Source organism: Eucyclogobius newberryi, unplaced genomic scaffold, assembly GCF_026437365.1.
Source record: "Eucyclogobius newberryi isolate DKJ021-1_F unplaced genomic scaffold, fEucNew1.0.hap1 SCAF_11, whole genome shotgun sequence".
Classification (NCBI taxonomy): domain Eukaryota; kingdom Metazoa; phylum Chordata; class Actinopteri; order Gobiiformes; family Gobiidae; genus Eucyclogobius; species Eucyclogobius newberryi.
Window position 1 is genome coordinate 24,762,587 of NW_027315735.1, and position 17,435 is coordinate 24,780,021.

At 39.5% G+C, this 17,435-nt stretch overlaps 4 protein-coding genes across 4 annotated transcripts in view; all 4 read left to right on the forward strand.

The window, feature by feature from the left end:
* Positions 1–17,435, forward strand: part of LOC140354588 (protocadherin alpha-2-like) — a 91,546-nt gene that overhangs the window by 2,824 nt on the left and 71,287 nt on the right. The window lies entirely within an intron of this gene.
* Positions 431–2,901, forward strand: LOC140347704 (protocadherin alpha-2-like). Its single transcript, XM_072434230.1, has one exon. It carries the CDS (start codon positions 511–513, stop codon positions 2,899–2,901), a length of 2,391 nt encoding a protein of 796 aa, XP_072290331.1. The 5' UTR covers positions 431–510.
* LOC140347720 (protocadherin alpha-2-like) lies at positions 7,459–9,906 on the forward strand. Its single transcript, XM_072434231.1, has one exon. It carries the CDS (start codon positions 7,501–7,503, stop codon positions 9,904–9,906), a length of 2,406 nt encoding a protein of 801 aa, XP_072290332.1. The 5' UTR covers positions 7,459–7,500.
* LOC140347736 (protocadherin alpha-2-like) lies at positions 10,774–13,242 on the forward strand. Its single transcript, XM_072434232.1, has one exon. It carries the CDS (start codon positions 10,852–10,854, stop codon positions 13,240–13,242), a length of 2,391 nt encoding a protein of 796 aa, XP_072290333.1. The 5' UTR covers positions 10,774–10,851.

Consider the following 17,435-nt stretch of genomic DNA (forward strand, 5'->3'; position numbering starts at 1 on the left):
AGCTTAAGCCTTTTTTATTTATCCAACAAATTATCAAATATGTCCAGAATAAAATATTCTATGAAAGAGTATTTGAAAATGAATCATATTTCAAATTGACCAGATTTTTAATTTTAAGAAAATTATTAATGCTTTCCTCAAAAGTACTTATCGTCCGTCTGAAACTTCAGTCCTGGCGCTGTCCATGGTGCTAAAGAATTTATAATGATGTAGGATCGGGGAATGGAGTTTCTCAAACATCTATAATATGCACGAAAAGTTGTATTTATGTCAAGAGTCCGTCTACTAATGTAAACCTATTCAATGAAAAAGATTCATAAGTTTTAAATGTGACCACAAGGTGGCACTAACCCTAAATGAAACCTCTTCCGCACCATGTCCCTCCTCTCACAGACGCTTTGTTTCTCTTTGACTGGAGAGTTGTATTTTTTGTCCCTTGCGTTACTCTGGATTTCTTGGTGCTTTAGTTGCTATAAAAACAATAATAACTAATACATGGATGTGTGAGCAATGTTTGAGATGAAGAGGCCAATTGTACTGGGAAAATGTTCGTGGATGACTTTGTGCTCGACTCTACTGATGTTTTTTGGACAGTGCGCTTTGGCTCAGATCAGATACTCTGTTCCGGAGGAGGTGAAGGACGGGACTGTTGTTGGAAATGTGGCAAAGGATCTTGGTCTTGATGTTTCATCTTTGGGCGAGAGACGGTTCCGTGTTGTTTCTGAAACGAATGAAGCTATTTTTGCTGTAATCCCTGATAGTGGCGCTTTGTTCGTCCACGGCCGCATTGACAGAGAGCAGCTGTGTCAGGGCAGTGGTACGTGTCTGATGGAGCTGAAGGTTTTAGTGGAAAACCCTCTGGAAGTTCACTATGTGGTGGTAGAAATCACTGATGTAAATGACCACGCTCCTACTTTTCCTAAAAGAAATGAAACTATAGAAATAGCGGAACATACTTTGTCAGGAAAACGATTTCAGCTTCACTCTGCTCATGATCCTGACGCAGGAATGAACTCAGTCCGCACGTACAGTTTGTCTTCTAATGATCATTTTGACATCAATATACGTGAAGCTAATGGCGAAAAAATACCATTTCTAGTGTTGAAAAAAATGCTGGACAGAGAACAAAGCAGTGAGCATTTTCTTCTGGTGACAGCGGTTGATGGAGGTAAACCCCAAAGGTCAGGAACACTGAATGTTACCATTATTGTTCTTGATAGTAACGACAACATACCCGTTTTTAGTCAAGAGATTTATGAAATAACAGCCAAAGAAAACATACAAATGGGCACGTCAATTTTAAAGATCACGGCAACAGATCCAGACGAGGGAGTAAACGGAGAAATTGATTATAGTTTGGCAAAAACATTGAAGCAAAGCATCTATGACATATTTGAATTAGACACAAAAACAGGAGATATTGTTGTAAAGGGAAAGTTAGATTATGAGGAAAATTATTTCTATGAATTAGAAGTACAAGCGTCAGATAAAGGCACGCCTCCATTAACAGGTGAATGCAGAGTTATTATAAAAATAATAGATGTAAATGATAATTCACCTGAAATAGATGTAACTTCTTTGTCAAATACAGTGTCTGAAAACTCAAAACCAGGAACAGTCATTTCTCTCATTCGTGTTAAAGACAAAGACTCTGGAGTTAATGGTAAAATCATCGCGCACATAACAAACAACGTGCCTTTTGAGCTAAAACCCTCGTATAAAGAAAACACATATTCAGTTGTCACTAAGGATTTCCTGGACAGGGAGCAGGTGTTTAATTATGATATAACAATAAAAGCCACTGACTGTGGGGAGCCTCCTTTATCCACCACTAAAACTCTCAGTATTCAGATATTAGATGTAAATGACAACAGCCCACAGTTTGAACAAAATCTTCTGTACTTTTATATTGTAGAAAATAACGTGGCAGGGACGTCACTGTTCTCTGTAACTGCAGCAGACAAAGATAAGAATGAAAACGCCGATGTTTCCTACAGCATTGCGCGCACAGGACAAGAGAAGGACGTGGCGCTCTTTTTAAATGTGAACGCGGAAAATGGTCAAATCACGGCCCTGAAAAGCTTTGACTTTGAGACATTAAAGTCGTTTCAGTTTCAAGTCGTGGCCTCAGACTCTGGGACTCCGTCACTAAGCAGCAACGTGACAGTGCACGTGTTCATTCTGGACCAGAACGACAACGCTCCAGTCATTCTGTATCCAGTCAGCTCTAACGCTTCTGCTGAAGGAGTGGAGGAAATCCCCCGCAATGTGAACGCAGGATACTTGGTGACTAAAGTCAGGGCCTATGACGCTGATATCGGATATAACGGCTGGCTGCTGTTTTCACTGCAGGGAGTGACTGACCACAGTCTGTTTGGGTTGGACCGCTACACAGGACAGATCAGGACACTTCGCTCATTCACAGAGACAGACGAGGCCCAGCACAAACTCGTCATACTGGTCAAAGACAATGGCAACGTGTCTCTGTCAGCTACAGCTACTGTGCTTGTCAAAGTGGTGGAGCCCAGCGAGGCTTTTGCAGCTTCAGATGTTAAGAGCTCCACTAAAGACGCTGAGGACACTAATGTGACTTTTTACCTCATGATAACTCTGGCCTCGGTCTCAGCTCTGTTCGTTATCAGCATCATTGTGCTGATTGCAATGCAGTGCTCCAAGTCTAGCACTGACTACACCTCCAAGTACTTACAGGACACAAACTATGACGGGACTTTGTGCCACAGCATCCAGTACAGATCTGGAGACAAGCGCTACATGTTAGTTGGACCCAGAATGAGCGTAGGATCCACTATAGTCCCAGGGAGCCAGGCCAACACACTGGTGCTGCCTGACAGGAGGAGGCCCTCTGAGGAGGTAAGACTATTGATTGTTCAAGTATGGTAATGGGAGCGTTGACAGCGATTAGGTTCATAGTTTGACTTCAATATATATTAAAACACCAACAAAGCCACCTGGAATAGGCCAAGGACCAACATTTAAGTCACAAGTAAAGGACATGCTGGTCACTTGGTTCCGTTTGAATGTAATTTAACTATTAAAGTCGTGTTACTTTTTCCCTTAAAGGTGGAATGGATGATTTTTTTCAGCAATTTTTTTTTTTATCATATTTCCTCGTGGCGTGGATAAATCATTTGTCCTGCCACGTATCAATCATAAAACGCACTTATCGCTCACCTGCAGCCGCGAGCGGTTCATCCCCACGTTTCCGCGTGCCTAAGCGCATGGATCTATCATAATATAGTTCCCTCAGTGTACGGGGCAAAATGAAGACAGTTCGAGCTGACTCAGAAGTGGACAGAAATCTACGGGAGACGCGATGCGCTCCGTAGCGCTAATAAACAAACGCACGTGTGTGTTGTATCAGTCCGCACGGGGCAGTGCGCAAGTGCACTTCCGCCTGCGTTCTCAAATCACCGAAAAATCATCCATTGGGCCTTTAAGTTTGTCCAGTTAAAATGTCTTGGCTGCTATTTTACATTTTCTTTTCAATATAATGTCCAAAAGGGAATATTTTACATTGACACTATACATACACATTTACAACTGAATGAATTAAGTAAACACACTTTATTTCCACTTTGGGTAATGGTCATATTATTACTTGGAGGCAGATACTATTTTTGAGAAAATATATTTGACATAAAATTATATTTTAAAGTTGATCAAATATCAGATTGTAAATCTCAGTGATACTTTACCTTATGGTGCAAAGTAGCAAATAGTTCATGAAGAGCAAACAAAAAAACACAATCAACTGTTGGTTCCTTTTTTATAAAACAGTGCAAAAATTAAAACAAAAAGATTAGCTTCTTATTGACATTAGTTATCTGACCTACATGTGTAAAATTTTACATTTTTGTATTAAATTATCACAGACATTGTCACAAGTGGTTCTTAAAGACATGTCATTTAGAGTATTATTTCAATGGTTTTCGAATAACCAAAGCATACATTTCAGTATAAAAGTTCAGCGATGCTTTCAGCGTTGGCATTATCCATGGTAATAAACTCAAAAAACAGTCAAGGTAACGGCTTGGACTGATAAGAAATCAGCCGCTTTCACTTCATCACGAATGTAGTTTTTATTCACAGTGTTGGTCTAATACAGCGGTATAGATATAACTGGGCAACACCCACACTAGCTCTTAACACTGTCCATTTCACATTTACACAATCACGAACAAATGCACCTTCATAAACATAACATCATTTACATTTACCCTCCAAAAAGAAAACTTGTAAACCTCTCCTTTTTTAGCTTGTTGACAGATTTAGTGAAAATGTCTGCAACCATGTCTGCTGTAGCACAATACTCTATACAGATTTTCTTGTCGTTGAGTGCAAACCTAATGAAATGGTACTTTATGTCAATATGCTTACACCTCTGGCGGTTTATGGGATTTTTTGATAATGCTATTACACCTTGATTATCTTGATTATTGCCATACAAAAGAACTGTTGAGTATTAACGTTCATTGTCCATTTTTGCCAGTAGTTGTGTGAGGTATAAACTCTAAATAGCCCACTTTTAGTTTGTGCAAAACAGTGTCCAGTAGTACTTCTTCTGTCACTAGAATCTGTTGCCCAATCTGTATCACTAAATGCTATAAAGGTCAAGATTCCCTTCTGTCTTTTTGTAACACGGCTCTTTGTTCAATGTACCTTTTAAATATCTTACCATGTGTTTTGCTGCTATCCAATAATGATCTTTTGGGTCTGACAGATACTGAGAAAGTTTGCTTACAATCCATCTTAAATCTGGTTGTTTACAAGAATATATCAAGCTGCCCACTCGTTCACGATACCTTTCTGCATCTACTGGCTCACCATCAGCATCAAAGTTGTGTTTTTGTGCACAAGGAGTAGAACGTGGCTTTCAGTCTGACATATTAAACCTGTCCAGTATTTTTGAGCTGTACCTTCTCTGGTTCAGTTTTATCTCTGTGCCTTGGGTACAGTCGATACCTAGGAAGTGTTTAAGCTCACCAAGATCTTTCGTCTTAAACTTTTCGCTTGACATTTGTTTCATTTCCTTTTCATGAATTTGAGTCAATCTTCATTGTTAGAAGCAATGATAACATAATCAACCCAAATCAAAGTCAAATGATCACAATAACTCATTTTCTGTTTGACTGTTGTAAACACAGTGATCTACAGGATTTTGTATAAAACCTCTTTTACATAGATGATCTTGTAACATCATCTATGTTAACTTTGCAAACTAACTTTTCACCGTCGTCTGATTTGACTTTAAGTCCTTCTGGTTGCGCAACTCACAATCGATTGGAGAATGCAAATAAAACGTTTTTACATCCATTTGGTGAAGTTTTAAGTTGTACTGTACTGCCATTTGCATCAAACAGCGTACTTAGGTCATGCCCACAGTTGGAGAAAACGTCTCCTGGTAGTCAATCCCTTCTACTTGACTGTAGCCTTTAGCAATGCACCTGGCTTTGAAAGTCTCAGTACGATCTGCATTCTCTTTTACTGCAAATACCCAACGCCCCCCACTGCATTTTTACCTTCTGGCAGTGTGGTCAACATGTATGTGTAATTTTATTTCAGAGATCTCATTTTTACTCTTTCATGGCAGTAGTCCATAACTTTGACTTTGGGGAGTGCACAGCCTCTTCAAATGTCTGTGGCACACCACACATCGGCCTGTAACAGTAATCAAGGTTTGTTAAGGTTTGGTGATCTTCTTCAGTGTGAACATAGTCTTTCAGATACAGAGGACTTTTCCTTGTACTTTTAGGGTAGTGTGTCTCATTACTTCCATTCTGTTTTTCCTGTTCTTGTTCTGCTGGTTCACAGTCATTTGTGCTGTTGACATGACTTTCAATATTAGGCTCCTGTGCCTCACTTTGACTTTCGTCGTTTGTCTGAGGTTCCAGCCATAGGCCTTCCTCTGAACACCACTACTCAAAAGTTTACAACACTTTAAGCGCAGGCAGGATTTCTTACCCGGTCCCTGCGTTTCCATACTCGCCCCGTTGGTCTCGTATAGTTTGCGGTTCTAGGCTGTGTCCCTGTCCCGTCTTGCGCGCCACACCCACTCTGTGCCGAGGCCCCACAGCTGCTTCACTGGTGTCCCGAGCAACCGATCCAAGTCTCATCCTCCTCCTTGCAGTGTACCACGCCGAGCACCCGGTGTCAAAGTGACCCACATTTCACTTCCCTCTTTGTCGTTTACATTAGCCCTCTGCCCCCTTCTCTCGTGTCTCTTCAATCCTGCTTTAAATCGCTTTGTTTCAAACTAATGCAGGTACGCTGATAGCGCCTGGGCAGCGAAAGGCGTTTGCAGGTGGTCACTATAGGCAAAAAGCTGGGAAACGTGAACTAAAACATGCAATATCAAAAAGACAGAAACCTTAAAATACACCCAAAAGTAAAAACAATGCAACATAAAAACACCATCAAACTTGGCCACATTGACACAAATGTAAATCTTTTAATGTAAATGGATTAACATACAATGTTTACAGCATTACTGGTTGGTTTTGGACAGCGGATAACTCTAGGTTTGATTGGATATTGGCTATTAACATGACTTTAATTTGCTTTATTTTAAACATCTGCAAATATCACCTTTGCCACTGGTCAGTAAAAGCAATTAATTACCTTTGTATTATAGCATGAAATTATAATCAGGTCTTTGCAGTTACAAGTCACTTCTTAAATTATTTTTTAAAAATATGTTAATATTAAAGTAAATACATAAATACATAAAATAAAGTTTTTTATTTATTTATTAAGCACATTTTATTTCACTTTGTGCAGTACTTTGGAAACAGCTCTTGTTAATATTAATTTCTATGTAACTATCTTGTGAGTAATAAAGCCATTGGTTGTGGCTCATTGATATGGCATTGGTTACTATTTTGAACGTGACTGTGGTCTCTGTTCAGTCCCTTTTTAAATAAATGAATAATAATAAAAATAGATACTGGGATGGACTCATTTACTATTACGTCATATTTTCCAAATCATTTTCCTGCTTTAAATGACAAAAACAACGGATGATCCTAACTTGAATGTTGAGTACAATGAAAATGACAAAATCTGCAAGAAATTCTCATTCTCATGTTTATGTTTTGAACTGATGGTGGTTTAGGGGAACTTGTAGTGGCCCGACTCTGTCCGTGGTTCTGATGTAGTGATAAAAAGTTGTCTTGGAGCCTTCATCAAATACTAACTTTCCAAGACTCGTGTAATTCACACGACCAGTGATGTTTGACTAAAAGAGTTGCAATACATTGACTTTCATATCATAGTTGCCCACAGGGTGGGAGCACTCAATAAAGAAACCCCTGGTTCACTTTGTACCTCCTCTCTCAGACCCTTTTGTTTCTGTTGGACTGGAGTGCAGTTGCCATTTGTGTTTTACCTTTTAGCCTACTGTGGATCTTTAATGCTTTGCTTTCTTGCAGACGATTTTAAAACAATCAATATTCAAACCTAAACATTTGACTGTTGACGACTATGGGAATCGAACACTCTTTTCAACCGACAATCTGCTCCTGGATCAGTTTGTTCTTGGCTCTTCTGCTCATTTTTGGACAGTGCACTTTGGCTCAGATCAGATACTCTGTTCCGGAGGAGGTGAGGGATGGGACTGTTGTTGGAAATGTGGCAAAGGATCTTGGTCTCGATGTTGCTTCATTAAGTGATAGACAGTTCCGCGTTGCCCCTGGAGCTAAGGAAAGTATTTTTGAGGTAAATCCTGACAATGGCGCTTTGTTCGTCCACGGCCGCATTGACAGAGAGCAGCTGTGTCAGGGCAGCGGTACGTGTCTGATGGAGCTGAAGGTTCTGGTGGAAAACCCTCTGGAAGTTCACTATTTAGTTGTAGAAATCACTGATGTAAATGACCACGCGCCAAGATTTCCTAAAACGAACCAAACATTTGAAATTGGAGAGCAGACTTTATCAGGTAAAAGATTTCAACTCCACCCTGCCCATGATCCCGACGCAGGAATAAATTCAATCCGCACGTATACGTTGTCTGCAAATGAGCATTTTGAAATTAATATCCGACAAAGTGACTTGGGTAAAATTCCGTTTCTGGAGCTAAAGAAGCCTTTAGACCGAGAACAGAGCAGCAAACACTCTTTGCTTCTCACCGCGGTTGACGGAGGAAAACCGCCAAAGTCCGGGACACTCAATATTACCATAAATGTTCTGGACATTAATGACAATAGACCAGCTTTTACTCAAGAGGTTTATCATATCACAGTGAAAGAAAATTTGGAGAGAGGGAATGTAATATTTAAGTTAAACGCAACAGACGCTGACGAGGGAATAAATGGAGAAATTGAGTACAGCCTCGGGGAAACATTGACACAAGATGTATATTTAACATTTGAATTAAATAGAGTAACAGGAGAAATTGTTACAAAAGGCTCAATTGACTTTGAGAAAACAGAACACTATGAATTAGACGCAGAGGCGTCAGATAAAGGCGCGCCGCCATTAACAGGTGAATGCAGAGTTATTATAAAGATTATAGATGTTAATGATAATTCACCTGAGATAGACATGACTTCTCTGTCAAACACAGTGTCTGAAGACTCCAAAAGAGGGACAGTTATATCACTAATTAGCATAACAGACAAAGACTCTGGAGTTAATGGTAAAATCATCGCGCACATAACAAACAACGTGCCTTTTGAGCTAAAACCCTCGTATAAAGAAAACACATATTCAGTTGTCACTAAGGATTTCCTGGACAGGGAGCAGGTGTTTAATTATGATATAACAATAAAAGCCACTGACTGTGGGGAGCCTCCTTTATCCACCACTAAAACTCTCAGTATTCAGATATTAGATGTAAATGACAACAGCCCACAGTTTGAACAAAATCTTCTGTACTTTTATATTGTAGAAAATAACGTGGCAGGGACGTCACTGTTCTCTGTAACTGCAGCAGACAAAGATAAGAATGAAAACGCCGATGTTTCCTACAGCATTGCGCGCACAGGACAAGAGAAGGACGTGGCGCTCTTTTTAAATGTGAACGCGGAAAATGGTCAAATCACGGCCCTGAAAAGCTTTGACTTTGAGACATTAAAGTCGTTTCAGTTTCAAGTCGTGGCCTCAGACTCTGGGACTCCGTCACTAAGCAGCAACGTGACAGTGCACGTGTTCATTCTGGACCAGAACGACAACGCTCCAGTCATTCTGTATCCAGTCAGCTCTAACGCTTCTGCTGAAGGAGTGGAGGAAATCCCCCGCAATGTGAACGCAGGATACTTGGTGACTAAAGTCAGGGCCTATGACGCTGATATCGGATATAACGGCTGGCTGCTGTTTTCACTGCAGGGAGTGACTGACCACAGTCTGTTTGGGTTGGACCGCTACACAGGACAGATCAGGACACTTCGCTCATTCACAGAGACAGACGAGGCCCAGCACAAACTCGTCATACTGGTCAAAGACAATGGCAACGTGTCTCTGTCAGCTACAGCTACTGTGCTTGTCAAAGTGGTGGAGCCCAGCGAGGCTTTTGCAGCTTCAGATGTTAAGAGCTCCACTAAAGACGCTGAGGACACTAATGTGACTTTTTACCTCATGATAACTCTGGCCTCGGTCTCAGCTCTGTTCGTTATCAGCATCATTGTGCTGATTGCAATGCAGTGCTCCAAGTCTAGCACTGACTACACCTCCAAGTACTTACAGGACACAAACTATGACGGGACTTTGTGCCACAGCATCCAGTACAGATCTGGAGACAAGCGCTACATGTTAGTTGGACCCAGAATGAGCGTAGGATCCACTATAGTCCCAGGGAGCCAGGCCAACACACTGGTGCTGCCTGACAGGAGGAGGCCCTCTGAGGAGGTAAGGGATGAACTTAAAACAATTATTCTAACATGGTTCTTTGTATGAGCTTTTCTCACATAGCTGTCGAGCACAAAAGCATAAAAGATTGTCATTTTATAGGTTGATATGTGTAGCTTTATATATATATATATATATATATATATATATATATATATATATATATATATATATATATATATATATATATATATATATATATATATATATATATATATATATATATTAAAGATACACTTAATCCATAAGGGCTTCATTCCAAAGCATATCCGTCAATGGTGCTTAAATACTTTTTCTATGAAAAAAAAAGAACTAAGAGTTACATTGCTGTGATTTTAAAATCCAAAGGAGAATACAATTTTGTTGTTCTTCCATTGGTATGCTTGAACCGTTTGCCACTGGGTTTAAGCTAAATAAATAATTAAGTAAAAAAAAAGAGACGGATAGTTATGGCTTTGGTTGTTTCTTATTTTTCATGCTCGTCAGCTTAAGCCTTTTTTATTCATCCAACAAATTATCAAATATGTCTAGAATAAAATATTCTATGAAAGAGTATTTGAAAATGAATCATATTTCAAATTGACCAGATTTTTAATTTTAAGAAAATTATTCATGCTGTCCTCAAAAGTACTTATCGTCCGTCTGAAACTTCAGTCCTGGCGCTGTCCATGGTGCTAAAGAATTGATAATGATGTATGATCGTGGAATGGAGTTTCTCAAACATCTATAACATGCACGAAAAGTTGTATTTATGTCAAGAGTCCGTCTACTAATGTAAACCTATTCAATGAAAAAGATTCATAAGGTTTAAATGTGACCACAAGGTGGCACTAACCCTAAATGAAACCTCTTCCGCACCATGTCCCTCCTCTCACAGACGCTTTGTTTCTCTTTGACTGGAGAGTTGTATTTTTGTCCCTTACGTTACTCTGGATTTCTTGGTGCTTTAGTTGCTACAAAAACAATAATCACTAATACATGGATGTGTGAGCAATGTTTGAGATGAAGAGGCCAATTGTACTGGGAAAATGTTCGTGGATGACTTTGTGCTCGACTCTACTGCTGTTTTTTGGACAGTGCGCTTTGGCTCAGATCAGATACTCTGTTCCGGAGGAGGTGAAGGACGGGACTGTTGTTGGAAATGTGGCAAATGATCTTGGTCTTGATGTTTCATCTTTGGGCGAGAGACGGTTCCGTGTTGTTTCTGAAACCAATGAAGCTATTTTTGCTGTAATCCCTGATAGTGGCGCTTTGTTCGTCCACGGCCGCATTGACAGAGAGCAGCTGTGTCAGGGCAGCGGTACGTGTCTGATGGAGCTGAAGGTTTTAGTGGAAAACCCTCTGGAAGTTCACTATGTGGTGGTAGAAATCACTGACGTAAATGACCACGCTCCTACTTTTCCTAAAAGAAATGAAACTATAGAAATAGCGGAACATACTTTGTCAGGAACACGATTTCAGCTTCACTCTGCTCATGATCCGGACGCTGGAATGAACTCAGTCCGCACGTACAGTTTGTCTTCTAATGATCATTTTGACCTCAATATTCGCGAAACTAAGGGTGAAAAAATACCATTTCTAGTGCTGAAAAAAATGCTGGACAGAGAACAAAGCAGTGAGCATTTTCTTCTGGTGACAGCGGTTGATGGAGGTAAACCCCAAAGGTCAGGAACACTGAATGTTACCATTATTGTTCTTGATAGTAACGACAACATACCCGTTTTTAGTCAAGAGATTTATGAAATAACAGCCAAAGAAAACATACAAATGGGCACGTCAATTTTAAAGATCACGGCAACAGATCCAGACGAGGGAGTAAACGGAGAAATTGATTATAGTTTGACAAAAACATTAAAGCAAAGCATCTATGACATGTTTGAATTAGACACAAAAACAGGAGATATTGTTGTAAAGGGAATGTTAGATTATGAGGAAAGTGATTTCTATGAATTAGAAGTGCAAGCGTCAGATAAAGGCACGCCTCCATTAAAAGGTGAATGCAGAGTTATTATAAAAATAATTGATGTAAATGATAATTCACCTGAAATAGATGTAACTTCTTTGTCAAATACAGTGTCTGAAAACTCAAAACAAGGGACAGTAATTTCTCTTATTCGCGTCAAAGACAAAGACTCTGGAGTTAATGGTAAAATCATCGCGCACATAACAAACAACGTGCCTTTTGAGCTAAAACCCTCGTATAAAGAAAACACATATTCAGTTGTCACTAAGGAAATCCTGGACAGGGAGGAGGTGTCTAATTATGACATAACAATAAAAGCCACTGACTGTGGGGAGCCTCCTTTATCCACCTCTAAAACTCTCAGTATTCAGATATTAGATGTAAACGACAACAGCCCACAGTTTGAACAAACTCATCTGTACTTTTATATTGTAGAAAATAACGTGGCAGGGACGTCACTGTTCTCTGTAACTGCAGCAGACAAAGATAAGAATGAAAACGCAGATGTTTCTTACAGCATTGCGCGCACAGGACAAGAGAAGGACGTGGCGCTCTTTTTAAATGTGAACGCGGAAAATGGTCAAATCACGGCCCTGAAAAGCTTTGACTTTGAGACATTAAAGTCGTTTCAGTTTCAAGTCGTGGCCTCAGACTCTGGGACTCCGTCACTGAGCAGCAACGTGACAGTGCACGTGTTCATTCTGGACCAGAACGACAACGCTCCAGTCATTCTGTATCCAGTCAGCTCTAACGCTTCTGCTGAAGGAGTGGAGGAAATCCCCCGCAATGTGAACGCAGGACACTTGGTGACTAAAGTCAGGGCCTATGACGCTGATATCGGATATAACGGCTGGCTGCTGTTTTCACTGCAGGGAGTGACTGACCACAGTCTGTTTGGGTTGGACCGCTACACAGGACAGATCAGGACACTTCGCTCATTCACAGAGACAGACGAGGCACAGCACAAACTCGTCATACTGGTCAAAGACAATGGCAACGTGTCTCTGTCAGCTACAGCTACTGTGCTTGTCAAAGTGGTGGAGCCCAGCGAGGCTTTTGCAGCTTCTGATGTTAAGAGCTCCACTAAAGACGCTGAGGACACTAATGTGACTTTTTACCTCATAATAACTCTGGCCTCGGTCTCAGCTCTGTTCATTATCAGCATCATTGTGCTGATTGCAATGCAGTGCTCCAAGTCCAGCACTGACTACACCTCCAAGTACTTACAGGACACAAACTATGACGGGACTTTGTGCCACAGCATCCAGTACAGATCTGGAGACAAGCGCTACATGTTAGTTGGACCCAGAATGAGCGTAGGATCCACTATAGTCCCAGGGAGCCAGGCCAACACACTGGTGCTGCCTGACAGGAGGAGGCCTTCTGAGGAGGTAAGACTATTGATTGTTCAATTATGGTAATGGGAGCGTTGACAGCGATTAGGTTCATAGTTTGACTTCAATATATATTAAAACACCAACAAAGCCACCTGGAATAGGCCAAGGACCAACATTTAAGTCACAAGTAAAGGACATGCTGGTCACTTGGTTCCGTTTGAATGTAATTTAACTATTAAAGTTGTGTTACTTTGTTCTCTTAAGTTTATCCAGTTAAGATGTCTTTGCTGCTATTTTACATTTTACATTTTCTGTTCAATATAATGTCCAATAGGGAATATTTTACTTTGACACTATACATACACATTTACAACTGAATTAATTAAGTAAACACACTTTATTTCCACTCTGGGTAATGGTAATACTATGACTTGGAGGCAGATACTATTTTTGCGAAAATATATTTGACATAAAATTACATTTTAAAGTTTATAAAATATCAGATGGTAAATCTCAGTGATACTTTACCTTATGGTTCAAAGTAGCAAATAGTTCACGAAAAAAAACACAATCAACTGTTGGTGCCTTTTTTATAAAACAATGCAGAAAACAAAACAAAAAGATCAGCTTCTAATTGACATTAGTTATCTGAACTACATGTGTAAAATTTTACATTTTTGTATTACATTATCACAGACATTGCTATATGGAAAGTGGTTCTTAAAGACATGTCATTTAGAGTATTATTTCAATGGTTTTCGAATAACCAAAGTATCCATTTAAGTATACAAGTTCAGCGATGCTTTCAGCGTTGGCAATATTCACAGTGATAAACTAAAAAAACACTTGATAAGAAATCAGCCGCTTTCACTTCACCACAAATATAGTTTTTATTCACTGCCAGTGTTGGTCTAATACAGCGGTATAGATATAACAGGGCAACACCCCCACCTGATCTTATCACTGTCCATTACATATTTACACATTTACACAAACACGAACAAATTCACCTTCATAAACATAACACCATTTACATTTACTCTCCAAAAAACAACAACTTGTAAACCTCTCCTTTTTTAGCTTGTTGACAGATTTAGTGAAAATGTCTGCAACCATGTCTGCTGTAGCACAATACTCTATACAGATTTTCTTGTCGTTGAGTGCAAACCTAATGAAATGGTACTTTATGTCAATATGCTTACACCTCTGGCGGTTTATGGGATTTTTTGATAATGCTATTGCACCTTGATTATCTTGATTATTGCTATAGAAAAAAAACTGGTGAGTATTGATGTTCATTGTCCATTTTTGCCAGTAGTTGTGTGTGGTATAAACTCTGAGTAGCCCCTTTGAGTTTGTGCAAAACAGTGTCCAGTAGTACTTCTTCTGTCACTAGAATCTGTTGCCCAATCTGTATCACTAAATGCTATAAAGGTCAAGATTCCCTTCGGTCTTTTTGAACACAACTCTTTGTTCAATGTACCTTTTAAATATCTTACCATGTGTTTTGCTGCTATCCAATAATGATCTTTTGGGTCTGACAAACACTGAGAAAGTTTGCTTACAATCCATCTTAAATCTGGTTGTTTACAAGTCATTGAATATATCAAGCTGCCCACTCGTTCACGATACCTTTCTGCATCTACTGGCTCACCATCAGCATCAAAGTTGTGTTTTTGTGGTTCAGTTTTATCTCTGTGCCTTGGGTACAGTCGATACCTAGGAAGTGTTTAAGCTCACCAAGATCTTTCGTCTTAAACTTTTCGCTTGACATTTGTTTCATTTCATTTTCATTTCATTTGAGTCAATCTTCATTGTTAGAAGCAATGATAACATAATCAACCCAAATCAAAGTCAAATGATCACAATAACTCATTTTCTGTTTGACTGTTGTAAACACAGTGATCTACAGGATTTTGTGTAAAACTTCTTTTACATAGATGATCTTGTAACATATTGTTCCAGTTTCTCCTAAATTGTTTCAAACCATATAAAGATTTGTTAACTTTGCAAACTAGCTTTTCACCGTCGTCTGATTTGACTTTAAATCCTTCTGGTTGCACAACTCACAATCGATTGGAGCATGCAAATAAAACGTTTTTACATCCATTTGGTGAAGTTTTAAGTTGTACTGTACTGCCATTTGCATCAAACAGCGTACTTAGGTCATGCCCACAGTTGGAGAAAATGTCTCCTTGTAGTCAATCCCTTCTACTTGACTGTAGCCTTTAGCAATGTACCTGGCTTTGAAAGTCTCAGTATGATCTGCATTCTCTTTTACTACAAATACCCAATGCCCCCCACTGCATTTTTACCTTCTGGCAGTGTGGTCAACGTGTATGTGTAATTTTATTTCAGAGATCTCATTTCGTCTTTCATGGCATTAGTCGGTAATTTTGACTTTGGGGAGTGCACAGCCTCTTCAAAAGTCTGTGGCACACCACACATCGGCTTGTAACAGTAATCAAGGTTTGTTAAGGTTTGGTCATCTTCTTCAGTGTGAACATAGTCTTTCAGATACAGAGGACTTTTCCTTGTACTTTTAGGGTAGTGTGTCTCATTACTTACATTCTGTTTTCCCTGTTCTTGTTCTGCAGATTCACAGTCATTTGTGCTGTTGACATGACTTTCAATATTAGGCTCCTGTACCTCACTTTGACTTTCGTTGTTTGGCTCGTCTTGTGTAGAGAAGCACTGTAACAATCCCACTGGTAGATCTGGGTATGGCGCTCAACTACACTCTTAGTGAGGAACTTAACCAACCTGTGTTTTAGAACTCGTCCAGTGTCTGGGTAATACACTAAATATGACGGACTGTTTTTGTCACATCCCACAAAAACGCTATCACATCCAGAGTCTGGCTTCTTATTGTCTTGTCAATAACTGTAACGAACTGACCCAAAAAGTTAAATGTTTGACTTGTCTGGCTTCTTCCCTTGTAATAAGGGGTCTGACCTCTGTGCTTGTTATAACAGCTATCGCCAATCACTGCAGCTGTCATAACAGCATATGTCCATAGTTTCTTTGGTAGATTACTTTCATGAAGCATGCACCGAGCCATCTCAAAAACTGTTCTCCAGTTTCGATGGTTGTCCCGCTTTGGTGGGGTGAATACGGTGCTGAGGTCTCGTGTCTTATTCTTACCGAGTAAAGACTGGAACCGTTTAGAAGTGAATTACCGTTCCATTGTCTGACCTGACACGTTTGAACTTTTACATAATATGTGACAACTGCAGGAAGTGCACACATGTTGTTCCAGAGTAGTCATCAGTAAATGCCAATGTGTACCTTAAACCCTCTTTAGCTTCTATCGGTCAAGTTTGGTCTGTGTGGACTAGCTCAAACACTTTTGCTCGTGTGTCAGGCTCTCTGTTTTGAGTATGAATAATCTTCCATTTTATATACACTTCACATTCTGATCTAGATTTGTTAGCTTTACCTTTGATTTTCATGCCCTCAATGACATTTTCTAACTTTGCCAAATCTTCGTAGTTACAGTGACCATGGATCTTGTGCCAAGTTTCTACATCATGACACTTGTGACATTCATCATTAACAGTATTCTCATTGTTAACAGTATTTAGTACAACCGTCCATATTCTTTTATGTCAAACGTTGTATCGTCTTTATGGATTAGGTTACCCCCCTGCTTGAAGGCGACTGAAGCTCCGTTGGTGGTGGCTGACTAGACCAAGAAGATGTCCTGTGGGTACGTAGGGATGTAAAGTACTCCGTCCAGCGTTGCCTTTACTCTGCGTTCCTCGTCGTCTTGCAGGTAGATTTCTGCTACTCCGCGATTCAGGGCAACTCCACTTGTCCTCGTTCCGTCTGTCAGCTCCATGAAGTGTCTTTCAGGTGTAAAGGTCTCATCAAAACTTTTGAAACTGCTGCTTGTTTAACTGTAGATGACAAAAGAAAACCAATGCTACTTTCTTTTGTGTTGGACTCTTACAGTAACTGCACCACTGCTTCTCATGTTGCTCTTTTCGTTCATTTCTGCATTCAAAAGCCTTGTGAGTAGCTATATATATATATATATATATATATATATATATATATATATATATATATATATATATATATATATATATATATATATATATATATATGCAAACCATTGATTTATTACCTTTGCCACTGGTCAGTAAAAGCAATTAATGAACTTTGTATTATAGCATGAAAATAAAATCAGGTCTTTGCAGTTACAAGTCACTTCTTAAACAGTTTTTTTAGAATAATGAGGTGTATACATAATTACATAAAATAAAGTTCATTTA

Coding starts and splice junctions, on each gene's coding strand:
- LOC140347704 (XM_072434230.1), top strand. CDS start 511: ATGTTTGAGATGAAGAGGCCAATTGTACTGGGAAAATGTTCGTGGATG.
- LOC140347720 (XM_072434231.1), top strand. CDS start 7,501: ATGGGAATCGAACACTCTTTTCAACCGACAATCTGCTCCTGGATCAGT.
- LOC140347736 (XM_072434232.1), top strand. CDS start 10,852: ATGTTTGAGATGAAGAGGCCAATTGTACTGGGAAAATGTTCGTGGATG.